Source organism: Chroicocephalus ridibundus, chromosome 5 (assembly GCF_963924245.1).
Source record: "Chroicocephalus ridibundus chromosome 5, bChrRid1.1, whole genome shotgun sequence".
Classification (NCBI taxonomy): Eukaryota; Metazoa; Chordata; class Aves; order Charadriiformes; family Laridae; genus Chroicocephalus; species Chroicocephalus ridibundus.
Window position 1 is genome coordinate 48521756 of NC_086288.1, and position 17208 is coordinate 48538963.

Sequence of the window (17208 nt, forward strand, 5' to 3'; positions counted from 1 at the left end):
CAATTCAAATGTCAATACTCCTTCATGTGGAGACAGACTTGCTGAGGCTGGATGAGGACTGACCGTTCCCCAGAGAACCACCTGTACGTGTGTGTGTGTGCGCAGCGGGAAATGGTGTCTCTTATTTAAAAGATTTTGTTCTTCTGATGGTGTAAAGCCTGTCACAGTGCCCTAGTGCCCACGCTTGATGAGCGCTCGGTGGTGGTGTCTTTGTGGCTAAGCTGTAAAACCAAGTTTTGACTATTTGTGCATATTCAAAACTGTGTGCTCTTGGTATGAGCAGGTGTGCCTGACACCTGGTATCCTGGCTAAATTCCAGCTTAGATAATGCCTGAGCTTCCCTTTACGCTTTCATTTGGATACAGTTTTCTCTTTCTTTCATGGCACATGCTCCCAACCCGTAAAGGCTGAGAGATGCTGCCAACGTGAATATTTTTCCATTGTGAAAAAAATATATAAAAAACACATGTGCTTCGCTTAGCTCGGAGCTTCTGCTGTATTGTGATGATCTCACAATTCTGCCTTTCTGCTTTGATTTCTTTTTTTAGTGTTGCTCCCATCTCTGGCACAATGTATCAAACACAAATGGAATGACTCTTAATCAAACTAGCAAGGAACAAGGGCTGTCAAACGTGCAACGTAGACGCTTCATTGGGATGTTTTTCCCTTTAGTGTTACTGAGGTTACTTTAGGTTCCTGAGGCTGTTAGAAGCAGTAATAACTAGTTACAAGGACTGCTTTTAAAATGCCCTCTTTAAAAAAGCCATCAAGGGTGTTCAGGTTTTGTGGGGAGTCATCCTTGCATATACTGCAGTCTGCAAAGTACTCGGGTTGCTGCAAGTTGCTGGAGTGGAGGCAACTCGCAAAGAGTGTTGTTTTCGATCCAGATGGTATACCTGGTGTTGTGCACAGTACACTGTAGGGATTATTCCCCATTAAAAAAATACTGGTTAATCCTATTTTAGTACCTTTGCTGTCAGGATATGTATAAGCTCTTTCCTCCATCATGCATCAAATGGTTAATACGTTCCTTTCCTCTCTATGCCTTAACTAAAGGAGAAAGCAGAGAAAATAATTGAAGGAGATAGAATTGGTTAAAATATTGAGAGTTGAAATACCATGAAGTGTTGATTGTTCTGCATTTGTCCATCTCTGACTCATTCTCATGCCTTGTGATATTTGAACATTTTTAGTTTTGAGTGAGCTTAAAAACTAAGACTAAATCTTGTTGCAGTGCCCTGTTTCAAAATCTCTACATACCTATCTGAAAGGGATTGAATGATACCTGGTTTAAATGAACAGAAAATAGAAGAATGCTCAAATAAGGCTACTACCATGTTGTGCTTAAGTACTGCTGGAGTACCGGAGCAGGAATTTGTCTTTGCATATCTCATTGCTACAGCAAACTCTTTAACAGCAGCAGTGTTTCCTTGAGCCACTTCAGTTTTTGTCCCATCTTTTCTGGTATTTGAAGTATGTATGTTTCATAAATCAATTTTAAAAAATGCTTAATGTTAACTGAGAAATTAAGGAGGAGCTGCATCCATGACAGTTATGAAGTAGATATTGTGATATCTAGGCATTTTTGGTTTGGATTAAGCCAGAGAGGCAAAGTGTCTTGCTGACATTGTCCTATTTTTCCAAGTGTTTACATCTTTCTGTCCACGGGATATTTGTTCTTAAAGCCTGCTTCCTTAATGTCATGACTATGACTATTTTAACTTATAGATCAAACCTATTCTATTAATTACATTCTGAATTGGCCTCTTTTGTGACAGTTCTGTCAAATTCAAAGTCAGGAGAGCTCTTCCAGTGCAAAAGCTACCTATGCAAATACCTGTTGAAATCATCAGGATTTTGATGATATCAGTATTATGCGTCCCTAGGTGGATTCTCACCCTAGTGGCAGAGACTGTAGGTTGTTTGGTTGGACTCGATGATCTCAAAGGTCCTTTCCAACCATGAAGATTCTATGATTCTATTTTAACTTTGTTTTCTGTGGTAGCTGGAAGCTGCTGTTTTAGGTGTTTATGGAAACTAAACAAGAAAACTCAATCAGAAGATGTAGAAATAAAGGAGATCTCCAAACCCCTGTCTTTCCATTTTTACTTTGCACATCTTGGTGACATAACTTACCTGCAGTATTTCACAGTTGTTGGTTGAGACTCTCAGGACCTTTTGGGATATGGTGTGGTCCTCCTAAATTCACATATGGAGTACGAGGAAACTTGTGTCTAAGACTTCAGAGGAAGTTTGTGGAAGTTTGCTCAGTGAGGACCTGGCCTTCCCTCTGGCATCTTCTTCCACCGAAGAAGCTAGTAATTCATAGAGAGCGATGGTAATTCAGACCCTGCAGTTGGAGCCAGTCCTCTTGGCCTGGGTTAGGTGTAGGTGAGGGAGCAGATCTATTCTGTGATGTGGAATTGTTAAATGGCAGGGTTACTTTGATCCTATTGGATTTTCTTAGCCCATTAAGATCATTAATGGATTAATTGGGCTATCTTCATTGTCACTCTGACATATGATATGATGCAGATTGTGAAGATAGCTAATAATAACAAGAGCTTCAAGGGTTTGTGTTCCTCTAAATGTGGTGTTTGTTTCCCAGTTGTTCTAGCTGATCTCATAAAAGATAACCTGCTTTGATGAGCTTTGTCTTTATTTCTTTAAAATGAGATAGAGCATATGACTAAAAGGGACCTTCTCAATGAGCGAGTTCAGCTCTCTGCCAGACTGTGGAATATATGTTTATAAAATATCTTGCCGTCTCTCTTAAATCGTAAGTTGTCTGAGTGTAATACTCCTATTGACTGTTCTCTTCTTGGAAACATGTATCTGACTTCTGGCCTAAGTGTATTCATGGCTAATTTGTTCCTATTGCGCCTAAATTGACATCGCCCATTACTTTCCCCGACTCCTGATGCCTACCCCACTCCTCCCAGTACATGAGATCAATCAACCAGTTTGTTTTGTCAGGCGTAATATATCCTGGGCTTTGCTTATTTCGCAGCCAGTTAATATTGATGCCTCATAGCTCCTTTTGGATCAACTAACAGACCCAAGCTTTTCCTCCCATTGCTGTTTCTAACTGATGAACTCCCTGAGCGCCATGTTCATTATTGAATTCAATTTCATTTCTGACACTCTGCATTACAAGATTTGTGCAGCTCGTCCTGTATAGCGCTATAATCCTCTTTTGTACATAGATGTGCTTCCCAGTTTTATGTCACCTGCAAATGGCTTTGGGAGAATTCAGGTTTCTTCAGGAAGGGCATTAATAGGAATATATGCTGAACTGAGCTCTAAGGTAAATCTGTTAAGAAGTCTGTTATCACTTTTCTGGCATTTGGATGTTTTTCTTGTCTTAGCCAATTTCTTACTCACTTTAAAACTTTTTTTTTTTTAACTCACTATAAAAACTTATCTCCAGTTCTTCTGAAAATTTTCCATGTGGCACAGTACTAGATATCCTATCAAAGTACAGAACGGGTAATACATTCCCTTTTCTTGAAACTCAGTTCTTTTCCTATAGGAAAAGATGGATTTTTAACTCTCAACCTAATTAGGAATTAAACATCTTTAGTAATTCCATGCTGGAAAGGGGTGGAAAATTCAACCGTCTCTGCACCTTTAACATTTGTTCTGCAGTTTTGCATACTGTTGAGATCAAACTGGTGGGATATTTTTATTTCATTCGCTCGTAAATATAATTCCTAACTTGTTATTCTCCTGTCAAAATGTAAATTACTCTCAAAGGATTTTTATTAAGAAATCTTTGCAGGTTCATGTGTAATTTTTTGTGCTTGTATTACAGTTCTGGGATGGAGATTACCTGCTTACTCTGATTTAAATGCATTAAGTTATTTGAGTTTTGTTTCTATCTTCAGGTGATACAGTCTGTTCCCATAAACTCGCTAACCTGTCCACGGCCAGCCAGCTCCTCTTCATTGAAAACTGAGTCAGAGCATTCATTTTGTTTTAAAAAGAAAATTACCTTACATTTCTATCCTGTCTTCGTTGTATGGTGATCCTGCTGCTTTTCCCTCTGTTCTATTCTTATTCATATAACTGAAAAACCTTTCGGTGCAGCTTGTTATATTCTTTGTATGATCTAACTTGAATTGCTCATTTTTCCTTACATTTTTTTGATTTCCCGCTTATCTATCTTTGCTAGCTCTTTGTTTCGACCTTTTTTCATTCCTTGTAGAGTCTCAAACTATTTCTAACATCATCTAGGAAGAAGAGCAGGACTTGACAATTTTTTTCCCCCTCCTTGCTTGAAATAGAAAATCCTGAGAGCTTTAACACCTTGGACTTAAAAGAATTTCCAGGCCTCTCCGGCATTCAAATTCCTGGCCTCCTCAGTCACAGGTTTTTAAGCTAAATTTCGTAGCTTATCAAAATTCACGCTGCTTAAATAAAATCTGTTACAAGTGTTTGTAAGTTGTCCTTCATTTAAACCAAATTACGGGGTGGTTGCTTAACCTGTAGTATTTTCTCAGGCTCCCCTATTCACAGAGATGACGACTACTTTCCAAAACGCAAACCCTTGCCTCTGTGTGCTAAATTCCCAATGTTGTAAGTGGGTGTTGTCTGCAAGGAGCAGCCGCAATGGACTTGTTTATTTGGGAGTTTTTTTGCCATAATGACATAAAAAAGCATGAGCCCAAGAAATGTTACAAAGCTTCAGTGTGCAAACCACAGAACTGCTAGTTCTGTTGTTGTCTGCAGCGTAAATAACTTTCTCCAAGTTGAAAGACTTTTTCATAGGAAGGGAATTATAGCTGGTGTTAAAAACTCTGCCAGTGCAAACGGTCAGATGACAGTAAATCATACCGGTGACTGTGTTTGCAACAACTCTCCTTCTCTTGACACTTAAAGTGAATATTGCAGTATCAGACAGAAGAAACAGCTGAGCAGGATGGGTTCTCCTGGACGTAACATTAGCATATTCTCATCAGCTGTGCTAGGCTTTCTCAGAACAGGCACACAGAATTGTGGAAGCAACCGATCGCTGAATAGCTGTGCCAAAGACTAATCCAGTTCCCAACGTTTTATACTTACTAATAAAACGCAGTGATTCCTTACTATGTTGGATGCGTTTATCATACCGTAGTAGCTCTGAGGATATATGGGCGTTAAGGTGTCTTTAGGAATGTGGTCTCTTTTAGTTGAAGTACATGAAAGGAAGTTTAAAACATTCAAAGTAATTGCTTCGGTTACATTGGGGGATGCGAAGAAGCCTCAATAATACGACAGATTTCCCCAGGTGGTTGTCTCGGTGCTTGAAGGTTACGTTTAGCTAATCAAAAAGGCTTTTCTATGCGACGTGTGTGTTTTGAGAATAACTTGAGGGATTCTTATCTAGATGTTCACCTCTGGTTTTGTTTAAACATGTTGGCCTCAGTGGAATGGGAGTGTTATCTGTAACTTCAGTTTGACTTTGTTTCCCTATGTAGAACGTTCTGTTTAGTGAATTCTCTGCTTCTGAGTTTCTGAGAGGATGCTACTTGCCACAAAGCAGATAATATTTTTGAGTCGCAAAGGACAGACACGCTTTCCAGCTCTGCGTCTCAGCCTGTGCCCAGAGAACTGTTAATCATGGTGACAACCTAACTTCCAGAGGAAAGCTGACATTTCAGGTTATTAAGTCAGAAAATTATTGGGAGGAGTTTAATGGTGGGTAAACAAATGCCTAACAAATGGAAGTTTCAAAACTTAATCTAAAAATGTATTTTAAGTGATTGCCAGTCCGCCTGAAAAAGGGTGTGGGGTATTTCTAAAGTAGAAACTGCCACAGCTGATGGAATAATGCATGATCAGTCGTGTCATTCAAAATTACCTGTCAGCTGCAGGCAGGCAGGTTTCCCTTTTTCCTTTTTTTTCCCCCCTTTTTTACTTTTTCTTCCCTGTACAGTTACAAATCAGAGGATGCATGCCTATTCTTTGTCATTCGTGTTTGCAGAAGCTTACGTTTAGGTAACCTGAAGTACTACTTTAATATACTAGGTTAGAACAAATTAGACCTTGGGATATATCACAGTGAATTATGATCCTGAAATGGCAGATGGGACATTGGAGTTGGTGGAACAGTCACGTAAAGTTACAGAGTGAGTCACTGGCAAAGCTGGAAGGAGTCAAGATTTTTAGGCATTATCCGAGAGTTTAATCACTACTTTCCACCGCTTAGAAATGGTTGATGACAGTCTAATCTAGTACCAGGTGCATACGTTCCAACTCATTTTACTTTCTCTGAGACATTTTTTTTGGTATGTTGTAACTTTTCATGGAGCATTGTAATAAAATAATGGTCTTTTTTTACTGTGAAGAAGAAGAACCTGCTGCACCTGCTTCCTTTCTCCCCTTCTATGAACTGGTTAATGATAGTTTTTGTATTTTCCCAAGGTTTTTGTTAACTACCAGTGATTTTAGTCTCTTAACAGGTACTTAAAATGATGATAAATTTTTGTCTTTCTGCAGAAACAGTATTTCTGTCTTAGAGCTTCACTCTTTAAAGACATGTAGTGTGATTACTATTGTATATACCTACTCTGTGTTCTAAGAGAGGGGGAAGACAGTATCAAGGATGACTAGATCTCTGTTTTCATGAAACTTGCTCTTTATTTCAGGAAGCAAACTTACTAAATTATTATTTCCTTTTGGCAATAGGTCATAGCAAACGACAGAAGCCCACTGGTGGGTAAAGTCCACTGGGAGAAAATGGTGAAGAAAGTTTCAAGATTCGGCATACGTACTGGCACTTTTAACTGTTCCAGTGACCCCAGGTATATTCTTAAAGGATTATCTAAATCCCAAGAATATCTTAAGGCTCAGCTGTGCTCTGGCAGCAGGGCTTGCTGTGTTGTAAAAGTAGCTGTGACAGAATGTGGCTTTATTAATGGTTTTTATCTCTACTGAAGTCTGTTCAGAATTCTCCATTACATTATTTATCAGCACCATAAACACAGATCTGCAGCTTCCTAAAGCATCATGTGTGAAATACATGATTAGACTACGTGGAGTGTAATACAGCAATGGAAGGAAATGAATAGAAGACTTTGGCCTTAGAGTCCAGGCATTCGGGGACAAGAACTGTGGTTGCTTAGAACAAAGGCGAATATATATGTAGCCCATGTAAAAGAAGTATAGCAGTTGTAGAGGTGTTATATTGCCATCTGGAAAGGAGAAACACAGGTTAGCATGAACCTTGCAGTGCCTGCTTCTCAGGATTACTGACAAATCCTGTTTCCTGACAAATGTCTGTATGTTTATATATAAACTCGCACACACCCTTTGACAACATACAGTGCGCTATGCAAGATTCACTGTTGTTTGCATATGATTTCGAACAAGGAAGAAGAGCAAAGCCAAAGAAGCTGTTAATAATTCTGTGCTGCTGTAAAAATAATCCTTTTTTAACGTTTTGTTGGAAGCGTTTGCTTCACGTGATGGGAAACTTGGTCTAGAATTCCAGTGGTGTGTATGGATATGCACGTCTTACACAGCTTAAGTCCTAAATGTTTACAGAAATCTCAAAGTTAATCATAAGAGAAAATTATTTGACTTTGCAGTGCTTATGCAAAATTATCTTGTATAATCAAAATGCTGGTATTTGAACATCTTAAAAATTCGGCAGTGTTTCTCTTTGCATAGCTTCTGACTAGTCTTAATGTTGCAATCAAATATTATGTTTTAAATGAATGCATTTTTCCCTAATGCAAGAAACGTTTTGTTGAGTAAACCCTCATGAATAGTTTTCATCAGGTTGCAGCTGAAATTCAGAAGAACACTGCGTGCTACAGTAGTCAGGTATCTTTATTAGTAGGGTAATACCTTATGGCTAGACTAGATCTAAATATGTTACATTCAGATTGCTGAGATGGGGAGTTGTAATTGTCTAAATGTTTGTTGACCTAAACCAGAGAGGACGTAGGTAAGATGGCTAGTGAATGAGGCTGGTGGCCTCTATTTCATCTGCAGGGTTCTCAGAGACAGTTTGCATGCCTGTTGGCTCTGTAACGTTTTGAATCTTGAAACTTGCCAGACATTTGCTAAAAGGAGGGCTAGATAAATTGGGTGGCGTAATGATGCTGATACAAAAGATGCATGAGAGAAGGGGTCTTCTGAGTCACCACACTCATCTCATAGTTACTGGGATCTGGACCATGACTCAGGGTTCAGCCTTGAAGAGCCTCTTCTTTTAGGTATGGATTTGGAGTTCGTCCCATCTCAGCACTCTGCCTGCCAGGCAGCAGGGGTAGTCGTTTAGCCCACAATGATCTGGCAGCATGTTTCTGCTTCCTCCTCCACCAGATTTGTGGCAAGCTTTCTCACCACAAGCCTGTCTGCATCCTTCCAAAATGGCCCCAGTAGGAAGTGGACACTTGTCAGCTTCGTTAAAGTAACTGCAAACAGACCAATGTCTTGTTAACTTCACCTCACTGCTGCTTGGCAAAACTAGGATGGAAGGAAGCACTGGGAAAGTTACCTGCAGGGTCAGGAAAGCTGTGGGACATTGAGTTACATCGTAATGGTTCTCTTCTTGGCTGGAAGGCCATGGAAAACCGGCTTCTATTACTAATGCTTTATAGTGAAGAGTCAGCTTGCGTATTTTTAAAATACAGTTACGAAGCATGAATAACTCCAATATATTACCTTGTTTACTATAATGACCCATGAAAATTAACACTGTTCCTCTTCCTGTCTTATGAATACATCTCTCTATATGTCTGTAAAGGAGATTAATGAGTGTATTGTAAGAATAAATACACTTTGCCAGAGAATATTGGGTGCCTGTATTTCCTGTTATTATATGTAAAGATTCCCAGGTTGCTCAGCATGTCTTGTTTTTGGGCTTATAACAGAAATTTAATGAGTGCAGCTCCAGGGGCATGAAACTCTGTAATCTAACTTGCCATTTTCTTTATAGGTACTGCAGGCGGAGGGGCTGGCTGAAATCCACCCTCATTATGTCGGTTCCACAAACCAGTACCTCTAAGGGAAAAGTGATGCTTAAGGAATACAGCGGGCGCAAAATCGAAGTGGAGCACATTTTCAAATGGATCACAGCCCATGCTGCTTCTCGGATCAAAACCATCTACAACTCTGAACATTTAAAAGAAGAATGGAACAAAAGTGACCAGTACCATGTGAAAATATACCTGTTTGCCAACCTCGACCAGCCGCCGGCGTTCTTCTCTGCACTGAGTGTAAAGTTTACTGGAAGAGTAGAGTTTATTTTTGTGAACGTGGAAAACTGGGACAATAAAAGTTACATGGCAGAAATTGGTGTCTACAAGACACCATCGTACATACTTAGGACTCCCGAGGGGATTTACAGGTATGGAAATAACACTGGTGAATTTATATCACTACGTGCCATGGATTCCTTTTTGCGCTCATTACAACCAGAAGTTAATGATTTATTTGTCTTAAGCTTAGTTTTGGTTAATCTGATGGCTTGGATGGACCTGTTCATTACACAAGGCGCTACTATAAAGCGTTTTGTGGTTCTTATAAGCACTTTAGGGACGTATAATTCATTATTAATTATTTCCTGGCTACCCGTCTTAGGTTTTTTGCAACTACCTTACTTAGACAGCTTTTATGAGTACAGTTTAAAACTCTTCAGGTACTCTAACACAACTACTTTGGCTTCTTGGGTAAGAGCCGACTGGATGTTCTACTCTTCACATCCAGCCCTCTTCCTCAGCACGTACCTTGGTCATGGTTTACTAATTGATTACTTTGAGAAGAAAAGAAGACGCAATAACAACGCCGATGAAGTAAATGCTAATAATCTGGAGTGGCTGTCAAGCCTCTGGGACTGGTACACCAGCTACTTGTTTCATCCTATTGCCTCTTTTCAACACTTTCCTTTTGACTCTGATTGGGATGAAGACCCGGATTTGTTCTTGGAGCGGTTGGCCTTCCCTGATCTCTGGCTTCACCCTCTGATACCAACCGATTACATAAAAAACTTACCGATGTGGAGGTTTAAATGCCTTGGTGTCCATTCTGATGAGGAAATGCTGGAAACCTTTCAAGACAGCGAAAGTGACTCTGACAGTGAAAACAAAGAGGTCTTCAGTAGTGAAAAAGAAGTCTCGGAGGACGATGATCTGAACACATTTCATAGCCGCAGTGAAGGAGAGCCTCGGTGCAGTACTGAGACCTGTTCATGTGCCAATAAATATTGCCATCCCGAGCCATATGAACGGAAAGTGCGATCCTACGGCTCGTACAGCACCGCGGGTGACATGGAGCCGGATTGGTCAGCCTGGCCCTCCGACATGTTGCACTGTACAGAATGTGTTGTGTGTCTAGAAAATTTTGCAAATGGTTGTCTGCTCATGGGCCTGCCCTGCGGCCACGTATTCCACCAGAATTGCATCGTGATGTGGCTGGCCGGCGGGCGACACTGCTGCCCTGTCTGCAGGTGGGCTTCATACAAAAAAAAGCAGCCATACACACATCCGCAGCCTTTGTCGAGTGATGCCCCATCTTAGCTGTGTGCTGATGTCCTTTGTAAGCTTTCAGGATATTACTGCTTGCCTTTTAAATGTTAGTCACTTAAAAGATTATGTGGTTTGAAGTTTTAGTTTAAATGTTAGTGCAGTGAACTAAAATATACATGATGCTAACGTTAACGACAGAATCATTTGGTTGCCTTGTATGTTGAACTGAACGCATACTTATCGTACAATAACTTCTTTTTAACATCTGGAAACTCGATGCTGTTTTTGTAAGCACAAAAATCAAGCCTACAACAGAAGCATATTCCAGCAAACGTTTACAAGTTAGGATGTGGGTGAAATTGAAATTCTAATCGGAGACAGTTGCTTAATTTAAGTGTTTCTTATTTTAGAGTCTGTTCAGCACATCTTTGTTGAATAATGTACGTTGTAAGACAGTACCATTTAAAAAGAAATCAGTGAAATAAATTATTTTAAAAGGAGATTTGTAATGTTAATTGTTTTGATAAATATTTTGTGTGTATGGTCACGGATGTCTTGCTGGTCTGATTTATCTGTGAAGACAATAAAAATATAACACAACTTTTGTGACTAATAAATCATCTCCTAGTGATACAGGAATTCATTGCTCCAGTGCGAACTACTGGCCGCGTGGAAGGTGATGGTGTTTCACTGGGAACTTCTTCCTTCCTAAGTCCGCTGCGTTGAGGTGTGTCTTTGCTTCACCAGTGGTTTTCCAATTGATTACAAACTGCTTTATCAGGCAGAGCCCCTCTTTGACCAGCTGTCTCTCCAGCACCCTCATCTCCAGACATCTAGAAAGACTTTAGGGTAGCCCCTCTACAGCCTCAAAGTAAACCATCGTGCAGTAGCAGAATATTGTCATGCAGTCACAAAACTGGCTTGTAAAGGTAAAAATTGCCAGATTCTGACTGCTGGTATTTTGAAGTGATTTCTGATTTCTTGGAGAAAAGTAATAGTTGATTGATGCCACAAAAAATGGAGTCTATTGTTTTCTTTATATTTCAATATGAAACCGTTGTTTTGATTGTACCTTTCAGAAATGATCTGGCTGAAAAGAGGAAAAAACAACAAAAAAAGAGCATGAGATCATGTAAGTAGAAGAAAAGGCTAAACTAGATAGGTATGTTCAATTGTTTTACGTGCCACAGTAGAAGCAACAGTCCCATTGTTTTATTTCTCTCCTAGTTCTTGCCCATGTGGTATAAAAGGAAGATAATTAAATGAAGATGATAATAGGAAATGTAAACACGGGTCCCTCTTGCAGTTATGATCCATCTCTCTGAGCCTTTACTGAGAGTTAGGAGGCCGACGCTCACAAAGCAAAGCTTTCTGGCATTGTTTTATCTGTCCAGGGTACCTGGGCACTACCTTTTCTAATAACAAATTATTCATGCCTCCAGTCACCAGGCGTCTTCCCAAGAGGATATTCTCTTAACTATCAGAAGAGCTGTTTTTAATCGTGAGTACTTTTTCCTCTCGTTTCCTTTTTCCTATTGCAGTACTGAACCAGGGAGGTAGAAGGGGCATAATACCACCAATTCTCCTGTGGTCCAGAAAGTAATTTTTATTCCAGTTGAGGCTTGTCAGTATATGCCCTTTATCTGTCATTACAGCTGCGGCAGAGCAGTGGAGAGGCATAATGAGGGCAAAGAGCATTTCTGCTTCCAGTTTGTGCGGCAGCGTGACATTTAGCCTATGTGCTTAGCATAAGCAGCCACAATTGAAATCCACGTTGTTTCAGGACTGTCTTGAAATCTGCACCGAACTGAGGCCTTGCCATCTCAAAAGGGGAAACAGAGGAGAACTCTCATGAATATAAATAAGTCTGTAGTTGATGTACTGAAGTACACAAGCGAAGCACCGTATCAGAGTCCAGCGTATCCTTTCACTGGGACCTCAGCATTTTGCCCAACACTGCAAGCAGTAAGTTCAAGCAACCTGTGTCCTTGGGGCACAGCGTGCTTCTGGAGCATGGCTCTGCTGCTGAAAGCTGACCTCTTCATACGAAGCCTGGGCCCAAGCAGCTCCTGTGCATGGGTGCAGCCTTATTAGCAAGCCATTGTGCACACCTGTTTCGGCTGAAGGCTTGTTTTAATGACCTCAGTTGCTCTACTAGTCCAATTCTTTTGATGAATGATACAAACTGCAGTTTAATTAGCAGGAGAGCCACAGAGGGCACATCTATATGAGCAGGTAATTATGACCAGTAGATAGCTGTGAGTGAGGGTTCGGTCCCCTCGTGTCCGTTAGCCTGGGTTGTATAAATTGTTGTGATCCAGTTCATGGCGATGCATCTGTTTCAAAATCTACAGCAGCTGCTGTAGTGTATTGGTAGTCCCAGCAGGAAAGGAAAAGCAGTTGGACGTATTTATTTTATTAAATGCTTGTGTCGGTAGCAGCAGAAGCATCCAAGTAGGATTGTTTTCTACGGAGCGCAGATTCTCAGACGGCCCTTACCCAATGCGTTGACAGTTTAAAATCCAGAGAACAGAGCAAAGACTGTGCCTGTAACAAGGTCAGCAGTTTCGCTGCTCATTTGTTTTGCCTCGCTGGGCTGGGTTGTGTTGTGCTAGTATTTGTGAAGTGTCTTAAGTTAACAGAGATGCTAAACGTTCTTGAAGTACAGTGTTTTATTCTCTGCATGCCTGAAAGCTGGCGGCCAACTGTAAACAGAAAATGTCAGATGATCTGAGGTTACTTATGTCAGTAGGTTTAATTAAGGCAATTGGTCTTCTGTTCTGCTACTAGGAGAGGGCAGATTTAGATCATCTCTGAAGGTCTCTGCCAGTCTCAGCAATTACTGTTTTGTTACGCTGGCTTTCCCATGGCTGGTACCCAGTCCAAAATGAGAGCAAATTTAGATCTGGTTTTGTTCTGCACTAGCTCTTGGAAGGAAAAAAGACAAAGGTGAACTGTATATTTTTGTAACTGTTATTAAAATGTCTTTCTCTGGGAATTAAATAATGAGGGTAAGTATAATTGTACAGAATTAGAGTTAGATTAAGCTAGTAGTACCTTTTTCTTCCTAAGCTTTGGCACTCTTTCTGTGCCTCAGTGATTGTTTCCAGTCCTCTGTGTCTCAGCTTGCGCATCGGGGCGCAAGGGAATGGAGGGACTTGCTGGAGCTGCCTCCGCAGCACCCAGCAGGGTGGCTCCATTAATTTTGGCCAGGTTACATGCCCTTTGCTGCAGAGAGGACTGCAGAGGATGGAGATGAGCCAGGCCTTGCCGGTGGGGCATCTCCAACAGAGCCCTGTCAGCTTAAGATGAAGGAGGCAATGTCTTATGTGCCAGCAGCTGCTTCTCTTTCTCTTTGGGTCTCCTGCGGGTCTTCCCTGGGCTGCAAGGGAAAGATAATTTACTGTAGTTTGAGTCACCGTTTGCACGACTAGATTTTATACATCCTCTTCACTGTGCTTTCCTGCAACCTGTGTGGCAGACTGAGGGCAGGTGGTGATGTAACCCGCTCGGGTCTGCTTTTTATTGCTCTTAACTCCTGCTGGAGGTGGTGCCTGGCCACTATCAGCACCGGGCCCAAATCCTGTTAACTCCTCTGTGCCCCGTTTCTGCTGGCTGCCCGCCTCACACGCAGTGGCGGGGGGCGGCGTGGAGCCATGTGAGGTGGCGTGGAGCCACGTGAAGGGCTGCGCGGGGTCGTGTGTGAGGCAGCGCATGGCCATGCAAGAGGCCGTGGGGGGGGCTGTGTGAGGGTCTGTGTGGGGCCATGCGAAGGTTTGTGTGGGACCGTGTGAGGGGCTGTGTGGAGCCATGCGAAGCAGCGTGGGACCCCGTGAGGTGGAGTATGGCCATGCAAGAGGCTGCGTTGAGGTGTCGTGTGATGGGCTGTGCGGGGCCATGAAGGGCTGCATGGGGCCATGCAAGGGGCTGCGAAGGGCTGCGTGAAGCAGTGTGGGGCCGTGAGAGGCGGTGTGTGACTGTGAGGAGCTGCATAGGGTTGTGGGGGGCTGTGAGAGGCAGCGAGGGGCTGTGTGGAGCCATGCAAGGGGCTGTGTGAGGCCATACAAAGCCCTGCGTGGCCCTGAAGGGCTGCGTGGAGCCGTGAGCGGCAGTGAGGGGCTGCCTGGAGCCATGCAAGGGGCTGCGTGGGGCCGTACGAAGCCCTCAAGAGCTGCCTCGGGCGGTGGGAAGCGCCCGGGCCTGGATGACGGTTGGTCCCGCGCGGGGCTGGGCTGCTCAGGCATCACCCGCCCCCCGGGCACGGGCGGTGCGGAGCCGTGCGCGTGCGTGGAAAGGGGAGGGCGGGGCGCTCCTCACCGCGCACGCGCCGCCCGCCCCCGGCAACGGGCGGGGTCGGGAACCCGGAAGGGCCGGGCGGCGCGAGGCGGCCGCCGCCATGGGCCTCTTCGGGAAGACCCCCGAGAAGCCGCCCAAGGAGCTGGTGAGGCCCCGGCGGCGGCGTCGCCTCAGGCGGGGGCCGGGAGGTGGCGGGGGCGTGCGGCTCGGGGTGGCGGCCTGGGTACATGGCGTTGCCGTGGCGCGGGGCGGGGGCTGCGGAGGGGCCGGGCCCGGCCTGGGCGAGGCGCCGCGGCGCCGGGGGCCCCGCCTGACAGCAGCGGACCCAGGGCTGAGGGGGAGGCGGCAGGCCTGCAGCCCCGCGGCCGGCGGGAGGAGGGTTTGGAGCGGCGGAGTGCCCCGGTGAGCTCTGTCGCCGTGTGTCGCTGCGGCGGCCGGGCCTCAGCAGCGGTTGAGGAGCCCTGGTACTCCGTCCCCAAAGAGGCTGGGGCACCTGCGCTCGGTTACCTCGCTTCTTCTAAAATACAGCAGCTTCTTGAGGTGTTCGGTGTGCTGTCAGAGGTGTCCTGCGCCCTGGGGGTGTGCAGAGACCTGGTGGGGGGAAGGGTTTCTCAGGGCCGCAGGTGCAGTAGCCAAAGGAGTGATGCATCCTGGGTGGCGTGGTTTGGGGAGGCTTAGTCAGCGGCTCCTGGATTGTTAGCTTGCTGTTAGCTGTCTTCCATAGTTTCTAGCTCTCCGGCTTCATTAGGAGCTTCTAGGTCCTGTTGCAGAGAGTCTTAAAAATATGAATAGCTGAAATATTTGGACTAAAGAAAGATATAGACATGCTGGAATGTGTCCAGAGAAGGGCCGCAAGGATGACCAGAGGGCTGGAGCACCTCACCTGTGAAGACAGACTGAGAAAGTTGAGGTTGTTCAGTCTGGAGAAAAGAAGGCTCTGAGGAGACCTTATAGTGGCCTTCCAGTAACTTAACAGGGCCTACAAAAAAGCTGGTGAGGGACTTTTTAGGATGTTGGGTAATGGTAGGACTAGAGATCAAAACTAGAGATGGGTTGATTCAGACTGGACGTTAGGAAGAAGTTCCTCACCATGAGGGTGGTGAGACACTGGGACAGGTTGCCCAGAGAGGTGGTGGAAGCCCCATTCCTGGAAGTTTTTAAGGCCAGGCTGGATGGGGCTCTGAGCAGCCTGATCTAGTGGGAGGTGTCCGTGCCCATGGCAGGGGGGTTGGAACCAGATGATCTTTAAGGTCCCTTCTAACCCTGACAATTCTATGATTCAAAGGGGTTTTTCTGAGGCTACAGGCAAGCTGCGTGAGCCTGGCTTCTGCCCACAGATTTCTAATGTCACAGTGAAATGAAATAAGATACTGATTTCGCTGTGGCCTTTCATAAATCACTGTTAATGTGTTAATTAAAAAATGGGCTGTTTGATAGGAGGAAAGAATCAAATACATTAGAGGTACTAAAAAAAACAGCAGGGAGAAGGTGGCAGACAGTGAAGTTGAAAGCTTAGGAGAGCTGCAATGCCACAGATATATTCCCTGCTGTTTTGTAGCAGCCGAGTTCCAGGGGAGCAAGTTATAGCTGTTGCTTGTTGGGTGGTAGCATTAGATGAGGAATATACCTTTGACAGTATACTTTCCCTTCCTCCTCTACCTGTTTCGGAGCACTATGCAGGCTGCTTATAGTTTTCCTGCGTTCATGAGCAGTGTTGGAAGATAACACAGGAAGAACTGGGTTTTGTAGACTGCTGCTTTCAGTAGTCGGGATAAAGCAGCAGACAGCTGTTTAACCCACATGATGTAGTTATACTGCACTGGTAAGTCCTTGTTGTTTCATGTCCAATGACCACTCTTTCCCCTTCCACAACTGACAAATTTGCTGTGTTTTCCAGTAACACAGCGTGTCTGTGGGTCATCTTGGAGCTGTTTGCAGAAAAGTCTGCAATGATGCTAGAAAACAGGCATCTCTGACCTGTAAGAAGTGACTTGGGTCATCTTGCCATCATGAGCACGCTCTTGGGTTGCAGGCTGGCACGAGGACTTCACAGGCCATAACAGAGATATTGAGAAACCCATTAGTAGTAAGACTTTTCTTTCTTCCCCTATCTGTCTGTGCAGCTTTAGAAGGAAGTAGTAGTTATTTCTGCTTACTAGATGATGGGGGGAAAAGCACTGCTTACCTCGTGTCTGCCAGCAGCTGTACACAAGATACTGTCCCTGAGTAGGGCTAGAGAGAGCACTGAGCACCACAGGAGGTGGCTGGTAATGGGAAGAGGTTGAGATTTTTGTGATGGCAGTGAGTCACCCTGGATTTGTTTATGTGCTTGCTGTTGATGGGACAGAACTTATTGGCTGAATGATACAAGGCAAAGATCTTCAGTCCTTGCAAGGAGCTAGTGATGCATTTCAGTCTGTTTAAAGCTGGGGGTCTACTATACGTTTAATGACAC

The 17208-nt window shown here is 43.8% G+C and overlaps 1 protein-coding gene across 4 annotated transcripts in view; it reads left to right on the forward strand.

Moving 5' to 3' along the window:
- LOC134516595 (charged multivesicular body protein 3) overlaps positions 1 to 17208 on the forward strand; it is a 37992-nt gene that overhangs the window by 7240 nt on the left and 13544 nt on the right. For 2 of the 4 annotated variants that reach the window (XM_063336949.1, XM_063336948.1), the window contains exons 3-4: positions 6670 to 6785; positions 8930 to 11057. The exons of 1 other annotated variant lie outside the window; for it this stretch is intronic. In XM_063336949.1, coding sequence (XP_063193019.1) covers positions 6670 to 6785; positions 8930 to 10508 — 1695 coding nt within the window. In that variant the 3' untranslated portion in view covers positions 10509 to 11057. Of the gene's footprint in view, positions 1 to 6669; positions 6786 to 8929; positions 11058 to 14762; positions 14899 to 17208 lie in introns of those variants that run through there. One more of the 4 variants, XM_063336951.1, reaches the window with a different exon arrangement.